The sequence below is a fragment of the Zalophus californianus genome, chromosome 10 (genome assembly GCF_009762305.2).
Source record: "Zalophus californianus isolate mZalCal1 chromosome 10, mZalCal1.pri.v2, whole genome shotgun sequence".
NCBI classification, from domain to species: Eukaryota; Metazoa; Chordata; class Mammalia; order Carnivora; family Otariidae; genus Zalophus; species Zalophus californianus.
In genome coordinates, this window is record NC_045604.1 from 33,946,154 (window position 1) to 33,960,656 (window position 14,503).

Sequence of the window (14,503 nt, forward strand, 5' to 3'; positions counted from 1 at the left end):
TGTCAATTAGCTTCTGGGATTTCCATTTTAAAATACAAAGCTATGGCAAACATTGTTATGCATACATTCTGATGTACTTGTGCAAATAGATATTTAGCTTAAATTCCCAGAAATAAAATTACAAAGTTGAAAAGGTAAGTAACTCTCAGTCATTTGATACATCTACATTATTTTGTTTTCCAGTGTCGACGACTCCCAGTACAAAACCTCCAATTTTGAGTGTCTCAGGTTCAGTACCTTTGAGACATAATCTTTTTAAAATCAAAATTAAATCCATAATTTTGTACTGATAAAGTTTGTGAATTTAAACAAATTAATTTTTTCAGAATCCAGGATTCCTCATACGACTATGCCTCCGAGTTCAAGTCATCCAGGTTCAGCAACTCTTCATCCTACTTTTATTAAGACTGGGCCTCCTGGTGGCTCTCTCAGTTGGGCGTCTGCCTTCTGCACAGGTGGTGATCCCAGGTGGTGATCCTAGGGTCTTTGGGATTGAGCCGTGTCCAGCTTCCTGCTCAGTGGGAGTCTGCCACTCCACCTGCTCTTGCCCATACTCTCTCTGTCAAATGAATAAATCTTCGGGGAAAAAAAAAAGCTTTATAAGGTGATGGGTTAAAAATGATGTCATATATTTATTTGCATTTCCTTAATTATCAGTGAAGCTGAACTTTTTTTGGTCTACTTTAATTTATTCATGCCCTTTGCTCATTTTTCTATTAGGTTTCTACAATATTTTTCTTGTTGATTTGTCAGAACTCATTATAAATGAAAGCTCTGTTAACATGAAGTGAACAGTTTTTTCTAGGTTTTTTTCTTTGCCTTAATTTTACTAGTCAGATTTCTTTTATGATTTTTATACTATTGGATATAGATTGCTTTTTATAATTTTAATATATAAGTATATGAATATGTTTATAAAATTTCAAACATTATAAAAGTGTATAGGATAAAAGATGGGTTCTTACTCTCTTTCTCTAGTCCATTACCTGAGTTAATCACTTAATAGTTTAGGGTATCTTTTTTTAATTTATTTCTGTCCATAAGCATCCTTTTCTGTGTAGTTATACATATTTTGGTGTTCATTTTCTTCATTCTTGAATAAAAATGGCATCATGCTATTCATATTTTTCTGAAACTTGCACTTTTCCCACTTCCTGGATTAGGGTTATATTCAGATTTATTATATCCCATCCTTTTGAATGGTGACTTTACAATATGCCGCAGTTTGGGGGCACGTGGGTGGCTCAGTCAATTAAGTGTCTGCCTTTACTCAGGTCATGATCCTGGAGTCCCGGGATCAAGCCCCACATTGGGCTCCCTACTCATCCGGGAGTCTGCTTCTCCCTCTGCCCCTCACCCTGTTTGTGCTCGCTCTGTCTCTCGAATAATAAATAAAATACAGTCTTTAAAAAAAAGATATGCCACAGTTTATATAAACTGTTCTCCCATTGGGGCCTTTTATATGTGTAGAAGTTTTATATTAACAGGTAGTTGAGTGTATTGATCTTTTCCCTAATGACTATGTGTGTTTTGTCTTTTTTATAAAGGCTTTAGGTTTTCCCCATGCTGAAACATATAATCATTTCAACCATGCATCTGATTGCATTCTTTGCATTTAAGTTGCTGTTGCATCTGAAATTCACTGTGGTGTATGGAGTGAGACAGGGTTCCTCTCCACCCCACCCACCCCCACCCCCACCCAGTGGCAAAGTAGGAACATCTGTTGAATAAGTTGTCCTCTCTCCAACAATTTCAAGTACCAATTTTTGTTATATTAAATTCATGGGTGTTCTGGTCATTCTCCTGTACCCTGGAGCTCTGCCTTCCTGTGCCAGCACCAAATCGTTTTTTTTTTTTTACTTATAGTACTAATTTTTTACATAGTATAGTATGATATGTTTTAATAATCTGGCAGAACACTTTTTAGAAATGTTTAGACTTCTGTATGTTAATTTTTTTCAAGACCTATTCATTTATTTGAGAGAGAGAGACTGAGTAGGGGGAGTAGCAGAGGGAGAGGAACAAGCAGACTTCCCACTGAGCACAGAGCCCAGCGTGGGGCTCCATCTCACCATCCTGAGATCATGACCTGAGCCAAAATCAAGAGTCAGATGCTTAATCGGCTGAGTCACCCAGGTGCCCTTGTGTGTTAATTTCTCTAAATAAACTTATATTACCATTTTAACCATTTTAAATGTACATTTCAGTGGCATGAAGTACATTCGCATTGTTTGCAACCATCACAATTATCTGTATGTCCAAAATGTTTTCATCATCTCACTTTGAATCTTTTTTTTTTTTTTTTAAGATTTTATTTACTGACAGAGCAAGAGCAGGAACACAAGCAGGGGGAGTGGGAGAGGGAAAAGCAGGCTTCCCACCAAACAGGGAGCCTGATATGGGGCTCGATCCCAGGACTCTGGGATCATGACCTGAGGTGAAAGCCTACACTTAATGACTGAGCCACCCAGGCGCCCCATAAGGGTTTATTTTTGAGTTCTCTATTCTGTTCCGTTGGTCTGTGTGTCTGTCTTTGTGCCAGTACCTCTCTATTCTGATTATTGTAGCTTTGTAGTAGTAAGTTTTAAAATCAGGAAGCGTGAGTCCCCCCAACCTTGCTCTTCTTTTTCAAAATTATCTTGGCTATTTTTTGTCCCTTGAGATGCCATATGAATTATAGTTAGGTTTTTTTTCCTGTTTCTGCAACAGTGCATATTCGAGATGGTGATAGGGGTTGCATTCAATCTGTAGATTGTTTTGTGTAGTATTAACATTTTAATAATATTAAGTCTTCTAATTCATGATCATGGGATGTCTTTCCATTTATTTATGTCTTCAGTTTGTTTCAGCTACGTTTTGTACTTTTTGGTGTATGAGTTTTTCACCTTCTTGGTTGTTTTATTCCTATTTTGTTTGTTTTTGATGCTATTATAAATGGGATTGTTTTCTTAATTTCCTTTTTGGTTTATTCATTGTTAGTGTATAGAAATACAACTGATTTTTGTGTGTTGATTTTGTGCCCTGCAGCTATGCTGAATTCATTTATTCTAATAGGGATGTGTGTGATCCTTAAGAGTTTTCTATGTAAAGGTTATGCCTGTCATCTGGAACAGGGATCATTTTATTTCTTCCTTCCCAATTTGGATGCTTTTTATTTTTTTTTCTTGCCTGATTGCTCTGACTAGAACTTCTAATACTATGTCGAATAGAAGTGGAAGACACAGGTATCTTGTCTTGTTCCTGATCTTAAGTGAAAAACTTTTCAGTCTTTGACTATTGAGTATGATGCAAGTGATGGCCTTTTCATAAATGGCCTTCATCATGTTGAAGTTTCCTTCTATTGCAATCAATATCTCAATAGTTTATTTAGCCTCCCAAACTTTTACTTCTGAGTAGAATCACATTGAATCCATAATTTTATTTTTTTATTTTATTTTTTTAAGATTTTATTTATTTATTCATGAGCGACAAATGTGGAGAGAGGGAGAAGCAGGCGCCTGATGTGGGACTCGATCCCAGGATCATGACCTGAGCCGAAGGCAGACGCTTAACCATCTGAGCCACCCAGGCACCCCATGTTGAATCCAGAATTTTAATTAAATCCATAATTTTAACAATACACTTATAATACAGTTGCCTTGCCACAGGAAGTAACAAGAAGAATGCTGATCACATACAAATTTGTAATATAGTATGATGCTACCTTAGTGGGAAACATTCATTTATATAAGGAAAAGGGAATTACAAGGATTTTTATACAAAGGTGAAAAATCAAAACCTATGAATTTAGAGGTCTTTAAACTTTATTTTTCTCTCTCTCTCTTTTTTTTTAACTTATTTCCATTTTTTTTTTCCAGGACCTCCGCCAAGTCCTGGTGATGAATCAACACCTGAAGATACTAAGACTTCAGGTACTATTTTGGTTATTAATAGCCTTGTATTATTAGACCCTAGAGTTCTACATGTAAATATCATATTTCAATTACTTGTAGTTAGAGAAGAAACAGCGTGTGTGTCACAAATTGGTAAAAATTGACATTTGGAGTTATTTTAATAATGTAGATACCATGGCAGATGTAAACAGCAGGATGTGTGAATACATGCAGACAATATAGTTTTTAAGAGGTGTTCCCTCCCCAAATCGGATTCCTAGTACGGTGAGGTACCTTTCTTAAATTCTATGATTATATATAGGTTAAAATACATAAAACATAACTTGCTATCCACATGGTAGTGTTATTTTTTTATGAATTTGTAGATCAGTTTTCTTTCTACTTGTCCCTTGTATACATAAGCCTTAAAGTACTATAGATTGGATTAATTTTTTCTGTAACACGCTGGTGTGGCAAACTTTACGTAGGCTCACATAGTTCACACAATGTAAGTTAAAGAAAATGAAAAAAAAAGTATAGTTGTGACAGTTAAAGATTTCTTGATAAGTAAATGAAGGGAACTGTCTATTACTTTTATTTGTATCAGACTTAAACATGACATTTTATGCTTTGACTTCCAGAAATTTAATATAAATAATGGCAGTTTAGAAGCAGAGGTATTCCTGACATCATTGCTAAGAATTAAGATTTTGTAGTATGTATTCATTTCTCTCTGGGTAGTCAAAAATGCATGTTTAAGTTTCTGTGCATTATTTGCATCCATGTGCCCTGGTGTTTCATTTACATACTTAGACTCTCCTTGGTAATGAGGATTATGTCTTGGAGTTAGGGGGTGGAAGATCAGAAGGGGTTGTTGGTAAGATAAAGTATGATTTTGAGGATTCGGCAGCTAACATCTGTGTGATAGATGGGTGAAACTTTATTTATGACTTATTCCACACACCCCACTTTTGTGTAAGAAATAGGAATTTCTACCAAAATCACAAATGATAGAATGAATACTGAACGAAACCAACTCTAATGGAGTAATACATTTTGAAATCTACTGAATTCTAATTGTCCTAGTAAAGCTGTACTAACCTGATATGGTAACGACAGCACAAAACAGTCAGAAGTGAAGTCTTACAAGGTGGAGCCTGAATGTAGGATCAGCTTCCAACGGTTCTGTGATCAGAACTAGTGCTCATGCTAAAACTAGACTGAGGAAGAACTTCTTTGCTGTAGCGTATAGATGATCTGATCAAAATTAAATACAACTATACTCGGGGACCTCGGGGACAATCTTCAAACTGTTTTCATTTTTTTCCCCAGGCAAAATAACCACCATTATTGTTCTTGGTGTCCGTAAGTAGCCCAAATTTTGATGCCACTTAAATAAAAGTATTACTCTGAAAAAGTGCATTATTTTAAAATTTAATTAAATGATTTTTAATTTAACTTTTCAGTTTCTATAGCTTGAAATGAAGTCCACCAGTCTAGAGTAGCCTGACCTTGTATATGATACACTACATTTTGCTGGTGAATGTATATTCTTTTATACTGTACATGTCCGCTTAGTAACAAGCCCTAAATTCTACAATGTGTTTTTAGGATGATTGGTCATGAGTTTGCATCCCAAAGATGCTTTGATAATTTTCTAAACTAAGCAAGGATTCTTCTCTGGCTTCCTGTGGACTATTCAAGTGACTCCAGGGAATGGGCTTTAGATAGTAAGAGTCCAGACGGAATATAAATAGATATATGCTTAAATAAAATAACATTTTCTAACCACTGAAATGCAACCAACACTTTCTTATTTCTGCTGCTAAATTTTGAATCTTGACACGCAGCTCTCGGTTATATATTTGTTTCCTGTTTTCTTGTAGTTGCCGGCCTTGCAGTAGTTGGCTGCATCCTGTTCATGTGTTATCGACACAAGAAGAAAGGGTAAATAAAAGCACGTTCCTTCTAACTAACTCATGGTCCTTCTCAGTCTTGATGTCATTTTGTGCAGCTTTTCTGTTTGCCCCGCATACCGTCTTTTTTTCGAAACTGTGCCTGCATGAGCGCGCCATCCTGGCTGCATGTGTTTACTGCAACGACCTCGGGGGGCTCTTACTGCCCCTGCAGTCAGAGGATTCTGTGCAGTGGCCGTAGCTATCAGGACTGCAAGAAACGTTTCTGTGGGATTTGAGAGTTAGGTTCTGTAGCAGATCACGGACCATTATGGGGCCTTCCCCACCCAGCTTTACCCTGTGTCCTACATTGCACTGATGGCTAAGACAAAATTTAGAACGGCTCACTGTGGAGGCTTGGACAGTTGTATTCCTTGGAATTTGTATGATCAAAGTTTCCATTTATCTGTGTAACTTAGGTAATTGTAAGAAGCTACATAGGTTCTCATTCACATTCCCCATTTGATTTGTTTTTATGTAGAGTTGTTACTTATACTTGTTGAACTGGGGAAGGAAAAACAGCACTATTTGATTTCCCTCTTATGTTCTCTTAATTTACTAGGTTGCAGTAAAACTGATGGGGTTGCTGACAGGGGTAAGATTTACAAAGCACCTCATTATTAACTTTATCTGTGTTTTAATCTATAAAAATGAAAAGTGGGGCATCTTAAGATAGAAAAAAATGTACAAGTATATATCTTCGGAGCAGAATAGGGGTTTTAAGCATCAGACTTAAATCTTAATTAATTTACAATTTATTAAAGACTTGGAATAAATCCTGGAACATAGACCAAATTAGGTGCTTTGAAATTTCTGATCTTTAGTGATTTATTTCCCTATAGCTTTGAAATCAGACTAATAATTTTAAGACTTTTGGTATTCATGGTTTTATGGAATATATTTTCCCGTATATTAATCATCTGGCTTAGGCTATGTAATAAAAGTACAGTATTTACTTATAAAGAGCGCAGACATTTAAAATATTACTTATTTTTTTTTTAAGATTTATTTATTTGAGAGGGAGAGAGCACACTAGCATGAGGGGCAGAGGGAGAAGGAGAGAGAATCTCAAGCAGACTCCATGCAGAGCGCGGAGCCTGACTTGGGGCTCAGCCTCACTACCCTGAATCAGGACCTGAGCCGAAACCGAGAGTCGAAGGCTTAACTGACTGAACCACCCAGGCCCCCCTCCTTAGTTACTATTTTTAAATATCCACCATGTCTTCATTTGCGTCTTCAATCTTATATTTGTAGAACACATGATATGCATATTTGATTACTAAATCAGCAGTATATTTTTAAAATTACATATACACAGCACTCTGAGTAGGAACTACTATCAGAAATATTTTTACAAGTCCAAAAGTTTTATAGGTTCTCAAAAAAATAAAACAGAACAAAATAGCTCTCTGCTCCTTTGTTTAAAACAACACTGCATCAAAATACATACAGGTTCCTTAACAACTGTTAATGATACTCTCTCTAGCTACCAGTTAATGGGTCTTTTAAAGCTGAACAATTATGTGAGGAGTGTACCCCAGATGAAGGATTTCAGTAACATTAGTGATCTGAGATCCCATGTCTCTCAGTTACCAGGCTGGAGACTATTATCGATGCACCCATATTCTTGAAATTTGAAGAAACACCATCAAACTTAATGGTAAAATTTTCTCCTGTTTAAGATAATTGGATTTTCTAAAGACACCACATCTATGTGTATGTTTTTAAAAAGTGTGCGGGCTAATATTTAACTTTATATTGCTTTAAAAAAAAAGTAAAGATTTGTTAGATTCTTTGTAGTGCCTAACGTCCACGCCTTTCTCTCTGAAACGGAGTGTTGTTGCCTCAGAAACTTCCTTATGAGACTGTAAAGTGTATGCAGTAACTGCTGTATTCCTAGGGGGTAACTCTGGAAGCAGGGCACTAGGCACAGACCGCCCCAAATTGCTGCCAAAACTTGTTACAAAATGAATTTTGGTTTAAACTTGTATTTGTGATGACTTGGGAACACAGTTACCCTTCCGTGACCTCCATCCCAAAGTACAAACATCATGTAAGTCGTCATTTTTCATGCCATCAAATGTCTCTGAACAATTTGATGAACGTGGCCCCACGCTGAAGGGTCCTGTGAGGGTTGTCTGTTCCTCAGTCTCAGCTAGGAATAGAATGGGATCACGGGGGCGTGAAATGGGCCCCACCTACACACCCCTTCCTCTTTCCTTCCGGTTTCCTGTCTTACCTCATCTGTGGCCATACTTTCTCATCCGGGGATCATCAGCTCTTGCCTGGTGCTTTGCTACTGCTTGAGTCCTGTCTGGCTTGGCAAGACTGTGCGGCTCCAGAAAACAGATGCCTTTGCTTGACATCAGTGTGTTCACATACGGGTGGTGATTTTCATTTCATAAGTGTATGTTTCTCTCTACTCTGGTGACATCATCCCTGGAGAAGTGAGAGTTTGCTGAAGTCCATTAGAATTATTTACATACTTTATGTGTTTTATTACCAGTGACTCAATAGTTCTCCTGTTTTTTTCTGTTAAGAACTTGGTAGAACTTAAAATAGAAACCTATTTTTATAATAATGACTGAGCCAGTAACTTTGTAATTTTTAAGCCGTCAGTGCTTAAATGAAGGTTATAGAGGTTGGGGATTCACTCCATCGAGTGGCCAGATCAGGCAGCGGGGAGTGTAGTGACATGGGGCCAAAAACTGAAAGATCAAATCAACTTGAACGTTTTTCTACTTGGCTCTCCAATTCTTGAGCTTTCAACAAACTCTTCAAAATATTTTAAACAACTAATAAATAAGAAAGGATTGGGGAGTCAAGAGAGTAAACTTTAGATCCATTCCAGAAAAATGGGATGTCAGGTAATAAGTTTTATAGAGGTCGTCCCTCAGCGGGGAAAGCAGATGTGCCTCAGGAGGAAACTCTACCCGATGTGAAAGTCAAGATGCATCTGAAAATGTCTGCCTTGTCATAAAATTGACTTCTCAGACAATATTGCATGGATTTAATATATGCTGTGGGTATTCCCTCTAAATCTAAGGTGTGAGAGACAAGGACCCTTTGTCCTCACAGAGAGTTTACATTATTCGCATCAGGCTGAATGGTTTCAGGGGTAAACAGATTGCACAGAAATTTAGAATCTGTTCATCTACTGGGTGACCTATAAGACATCAACATCAAAGTAGCTTCTTGCACAAAATTCCTGTTTCACGTTCCTAAATGAGAATCAGAAAAGTCGTCATTGATGAATCTAAATGTCAGCTGTGCTTCCATTATTGATTTTATCCCACTTATTATGCCGCTCTGCTGCCTTTTGGTTTGATGTGACTATTTTATTCAGCCCTTTTCCCTTCCTCTGTTCAGCACATACCAAACTGGTGAGAGCCACAGAGAAGTAAAATTTAATTCTCTCTGAGAAGAAGAGATGAGAGAAAGGTTTGCTTTTATCGTTAAAAGGTATCGGCTTTGTGTGTTTCTTTTCAGAGATGTCCTTTCTAGAACAGAAAATAGTCAATGAATATTTAGATATCAATACTCTGAACTAAGATATGTTAACAGTAAACATCAAGGAGGATTCCTGTGCCCTTTGCTAAATTATTGATGTTTTTATACCATTCCTGTTTTAAATAACATGTCCTGGCAGGTGTTTACTTTGACATAGGCTCCAACTGAGTAATGTTCCCGTTGTCCTTTTATCAGATTGTCAGGCTCCCTTGACCACCTAGTAGTTGTGAATCCAAAAGCGCAGAAATTTGTTAGCCCAGTGGGAAATAATCATAGGATCTGTTCATTTTAAGTGCAGGGAGGAAAAAGACCCTTTTGCAGAAACCAAAATATATTTTACTTAATTTTGTAAAAGAAGCATTCAAAAAAAAATTCAATTTCACCTTGTAAATATTAACTTTAAAGGCACTTACCTGTTTTCCATGAAGAGAATATCTTTAATGTATGAAAGAGAAACCAACCAAAAAATCCTTAGATTTTGAAAAACTATGATTTGCATTGCCTTAGACCCTTTGAGCCTCACTGCTCTCTGTCCTAATGAAATGAATTGGAAGTGTTCCTCCCTTTGTGCCAGACTGTGTGTCTACACAGCCGGGAAGAGAGGAGATATGTATCCCCCTACTTATAATGTGAGGTGCTACCCACATTACAGTGAAGAGTTTGGGAGCAGACTCTACAGAGGCCGATTAGGAAGGGCCATTTCTTGGTAAAAGCAGAGTGGTGTCTTGGGTCACAGGAGCAAAGGGGAAGACGGAACATACCAACCAAAGTGGCAGTAGGGGCCTCCCCAGTCCTGTGGATCTTCCTGGTCTCTTAGAATTCCTTTGAGGCTAAAGCCAACCAGGAAGGTAGATTTCAGTCTGTCGTGAGCTCCAACGTGTCTGTAAACATTGGAAGGCCATATAATGGATGATGTGTCATTTTTATATAAGTAATGTAATATAAGTAATGTAGTATAAGACATCTGTAATTAGTAATCCAGGGTTAGATTTTCACCATCTTTAAATTGCTTCATTGTTCTATCAAATAAGTGTTTCCTAAAAGGTGAATCCTTTTTATCTTTCTCCTCTCTTAGATTCTATTTAAAATTCTATTAGAAGAAAAGGATTCCACCACCAGACAAACAAAAGAAGTATTGACTCCAAAAAGTAGAAAAAGATGGCAGTCTCAGAGAATTCACTGATAGTCCTAACTCACAATATAAAATGGTTCCCATTAGTCCTCAGGAGATTGCTCGAACACGAGTGTATTTTTGTGATGGTGGTGGTTCACGTGATAGCCTCCCCCAGAGAAAGAAGTACTAGGGTATCCAAAACTGACATGGTTAGCTGTTAGGTTGGGTAGGCATCCCTGAAGGGGTCACTGGGGCACGCGGACTGGTGAACCACTGACTCATCCACGGTTAGTTTTCATCTGTCCGTTCCAGTCATTTTACTAAGGCAGGAACTAGACCTGCATTTTCCAATTCAATAGTCGATAGTCCCATGTGGTTACTGAGGACTTCCCAGTGGCTAGTCCACTGTAAGTTGTCCTGTTAAGTGTAAAATACATACCAGACTTTAAGACTTAGTACAAAAAATGTAAGATAACACGATATTGGGTTAAGTAAAATACATTAAAAATAACTTTGCTAGCCTCTTTTACTTTTTTTAAATATGGCTTCTAGAAAATGTAAAGTTACCCATGTGACTCATAATATATTTCTTTGAAAAGCATTGGGCTAGAATAACAGGTTTTAGAAAGATGTCTATTGTTACCATAAAATTGTGATGTTACCCTTAGTTATTTAGGAGACTCTCTTAGCAAAACACATGATTTCCTTGACCATGAGGGTTAAATGGGGCATTATTGAACTTGAAGCCTGGTGGAATTGTTACCTTTTCAAAAGTTTCACCTCAGAGCCAGATTTTAAATTTTAGTATTAGGAAAATAAGTGTTTCTCTCCAGTCTTTCCCATTAGCCTTCGTTTTAATTGAAATGAGCAAATCTTTACTAAGTACTTTGTATCATACTGCTCTATTGTTTTGGAATCAAAAATATAATACAGGGATAGAAGGGTCTCTGGAGTGAGAGTAGTTAGACATTTGAAATTATTTTTTAAAAACCATTTATTTCCTAGTTCATGTGCTCCTATAGTTGTTTTTTTCAATTGTCAGCTTTCTAAATAGACTTTGGAATTGAATTTATGTACTTAATTATGTTTATCTTTGATACTTTTTGCCTCGCCTTCTAGGAGAACAGAAATGACGGCCGGATACAGTGCTTGCCAGGATAAGTCAACTACGTCAGCAGGGCACTAAATGGTTTCTCCACACCGGTTTATCCTTTGAGATCTACAATAAATTCACATAGCTTCTATGGAAAACAGTATAAATGTTCCTCAAAAAATTAAGAACAGAGAATCACCAGATGATCCCACAATTCCACTCACGGGTATATATCCAAAGGAAACAAAACAACTGTGTAGCCCTCTATTTACTGCAGCATTATTTACAAGAGCCAGGACACAGAAACAACCTAAATGCCCCGGAGGGATGAATTCTGAAAGGAAACGCGCTGTACAAGTATGGCGGCATACTATTCAGCCATAAAAAAGAAGGAAATCTTGCTGTTGAGGACAAAATATATGGACCCTCCGGGCATTTTGCTAAGGAAAATAAAAGTCAAACGAAGAGAAAGACAAATACCGTAGGATCTTACTTATTGTAGAATCTAAAAACAAACAAAAAACTCCTAGAAACAGAAACCACATTGGTGGTTGCCGGGGGTTGGGGGGCAAAATTGGGTGAAGGGGGTCAAAGGGGACAAACTTCCAGTTTTAAGATTAGTAAATACTGGGGTAGAATTAATGTGTGGCCCGGTGACTATCAGCAATGCTCCTATACTGTATATTGGCAAGTGGCTAAGAGTAGATCTTAAAAGTTCTGATCAGGAAGACAAAAATTTTTGTGACTGCGGTGCTATCAACTGAATTCACTGTGGTGATCATTTCTCAATATATACGTTAGCAATTCATGCTATACACCTTAAATATATACAATGTTATATGTCAGTTACATCAATAAAACCAGAAGGGGGAAAATTCTATAAAAAATTATCTAGGTTTTTTTTCCTTATATGAATGCAAACCTTAAGCCATAATGCTAGCATTTTAATGTGGTTTGAATGTACTCACCATCCTTTGATGCTGCTTTGAACAGCATATGAATTTGGGTATGAACCTCTGGCCTGTTTTCCCTTGAATAACACTTGCATTTATAGGACAACTTGACACAGTATCCCTGGTAGTATTTAGGTGGGAAGATAATTTTTTTTAATGAAATACCCAAATTTAAAAAATCGTTGTGCAAGATAAATTACATTTCATTTGTAAAGGAGATTTTGAAATCCGTTTTGTTCAAAGATTGAGAAGTCTTGATTCATTCTTTCAACAACTCTAAAATGTGTTTTATATATGGTTCCGTGTAAAAAGCCTTACAAATATGTGAATTCTACTTCTGCCCTTAACATTAAAAACAGGAACACTGAAAATTGGGATTTTGAACAAGTTTGGCTTCCTTAACTAAGAATATTATTGGAAAATACTCTAAATGGGGTAGAATTCTGTATTTTTTTTAATTGTTTGTAGTTTCTTTGTGATTTAAGGAAGCTATAAAGTGTATGGTATTTGTACTTCACTTTTTAACCATCGATAAGCAGTCTGCATGAGGGATTCAGAATCCTTTGCAACTCCTGAACGACATCAGGGAGCCCTCGCTCTCCTAGCAAGAATGCCCGCCGGTGCTAGAGTGAACACTGTGGCCTTGCAGGTTTCCCTAAGAGGATTCTGCTCTTTAGGAAAATCAGATTGCACTCTGAATTCTGGCAATGGGTCCTCTTCTCCCGCTACTTGAATAGAGAGGTCTTACTTTAGGCAACGTCGTGTAAACAGGGTGAGTTTTGCAGGAACATATCCATCAGATAAGCTAAGGTTGTATCAGAATCTGAGTGTTAGGTGCATCTCACCTTATGTGCTAACAGCAGAGTAAAAATTAAGCCACATATTTCAGAGAAGGAAACGGTGCCTGCCGTTGCTCGTGCAAAGGGACGGAAAAAACCAACAGCGGAGGTAGCACCGGATGCTCAGTTGGGACAGACTGTGCCCTCTGCGTCCTCACCCCAGGCGGGGTCTCCTTTGGAGAAGCCCAGGGGGGACGGCCACTCGAACTCACAGGACACTTTTAAAGTTTCCTTTTGCATTTTTATGTTTAGTAGCACAAATTAGGCCAAAGAAACGTTGCCCGGAGAAGGAGATGGTTGGGAATCAAGCGTGGACCATGTTTGTGACGCACTGTAAGCGTTCCTTCCCTCTGGGATCCGGGGGGAGTTGGGGAAGATCAGCTTCAGCAGAAAGAAACAGGAATTTTGAATTCAGTACGGAGGTGAAGCTGTACCAGCCCAATTGTCGTGTACTTTTCAGGGATGTAGCAGTTGCTTTGAAGCAAGGGATGGTTCTACTGTTTATTTTTAACAAGCCGAATTGAATATTTTCCACCCAAAGATTGTCATGCTTTCGAAAATAAATGGACTTGTAGAGTAGTTTCTGCTTCAAATTTCGTTTTTTCATTCTAATAGATTTATATGGGAAATTGATATAAATGTGTAAATATAAATTATGCTCTTTGTCAAACAACTTGTCAATTACCTAACATATGAGGAAAACAGTTTTCTCTAGGAAAGCATTCTGTAATGACATAAAAAAGCATATGTATATTTAAAAGTTTGTTAAAACTATAAGAATGTATTTGCAGTGAAAGGAGAAGTCCCATGTATCGGGGTCTTCATTGTTCATTTTTTGAAAACCGGAGCTTCAGATGTTGTAAAAAATAAAATGTAGATTGGAGAATTTTCACTTGTGATGATGCGTTATTTCCAGCATGCTTTATCTCAGAGGACGTATGCTTGTCCCTCGGGCCCAGCTTCTCTAAGCATTCCACTCCTGCCCCTCACAGCCCAGGGCCTTAGATGTGTCAGGGCTCCTCCCCCAGCCCAGCCCGTGCCTCTCCTGCCCAGAGCTGTTCAGCCACAGCACATGACTACAGCATCAAGTCCAAGTTGCTTCGCATGCTCCTTGAAGGCTTCCTACAGGTAAGTCCCAACTTTTCTTCCTGAGACTTCTCTTGCTCC

At 37.7% G+C, this 14,503-nt stretch overlaps 1 protein-coding gene across 11 annotated transcripts in view; it reads left to right on the forward strand.

The window, feature by feature from the left end:
* Positions 1 to 14,224, forward strand: part of LOC113933204 (membrane cofactor protein-like) — a 35,546-nt gene extending 21,322 nt beyond the window's left edge. For 2 of the 11 annotated variants that reach the window (XM_035722115.1, XM_035722120.1), the window contains 5 exons: positions 327 to 455; positions 3,858 to 3,911; positions 5,205 to 5,237; positions 5,759 to 5,819; positions 11,571 to 14,224. In XM_035722115.1, the coding sequence (XP_035578008.1) occupies positions 327 to 455; positions 3,858 to 3,911; positions 5,205 to 5,237; positions 5,759 to 5,819; positions 11,571 to 11,637 (344 nt within the window). In that variant the 3' untranslated portion in view covers positions 11,638 to 14,224. Of the gene's footprint in view, positions 1 to 183; positions 229 to 326; positions 456 to 3,857; positions 3,912 to 5,204; positions 5,238 to 5,758; positions 5,820 to 6,389; positions 6,423 to 9,196; positions 9,290 to 11,570 lie in introns of those variants that run through there. The other 9 variants (XM_035722119.1, XM_035722122.1, XM_035722121.1 and 6 more) reach the window with 7 other exon arrangements.
* Positions 14,225 to 14,503: the final 279 nt, after the last annotated feature.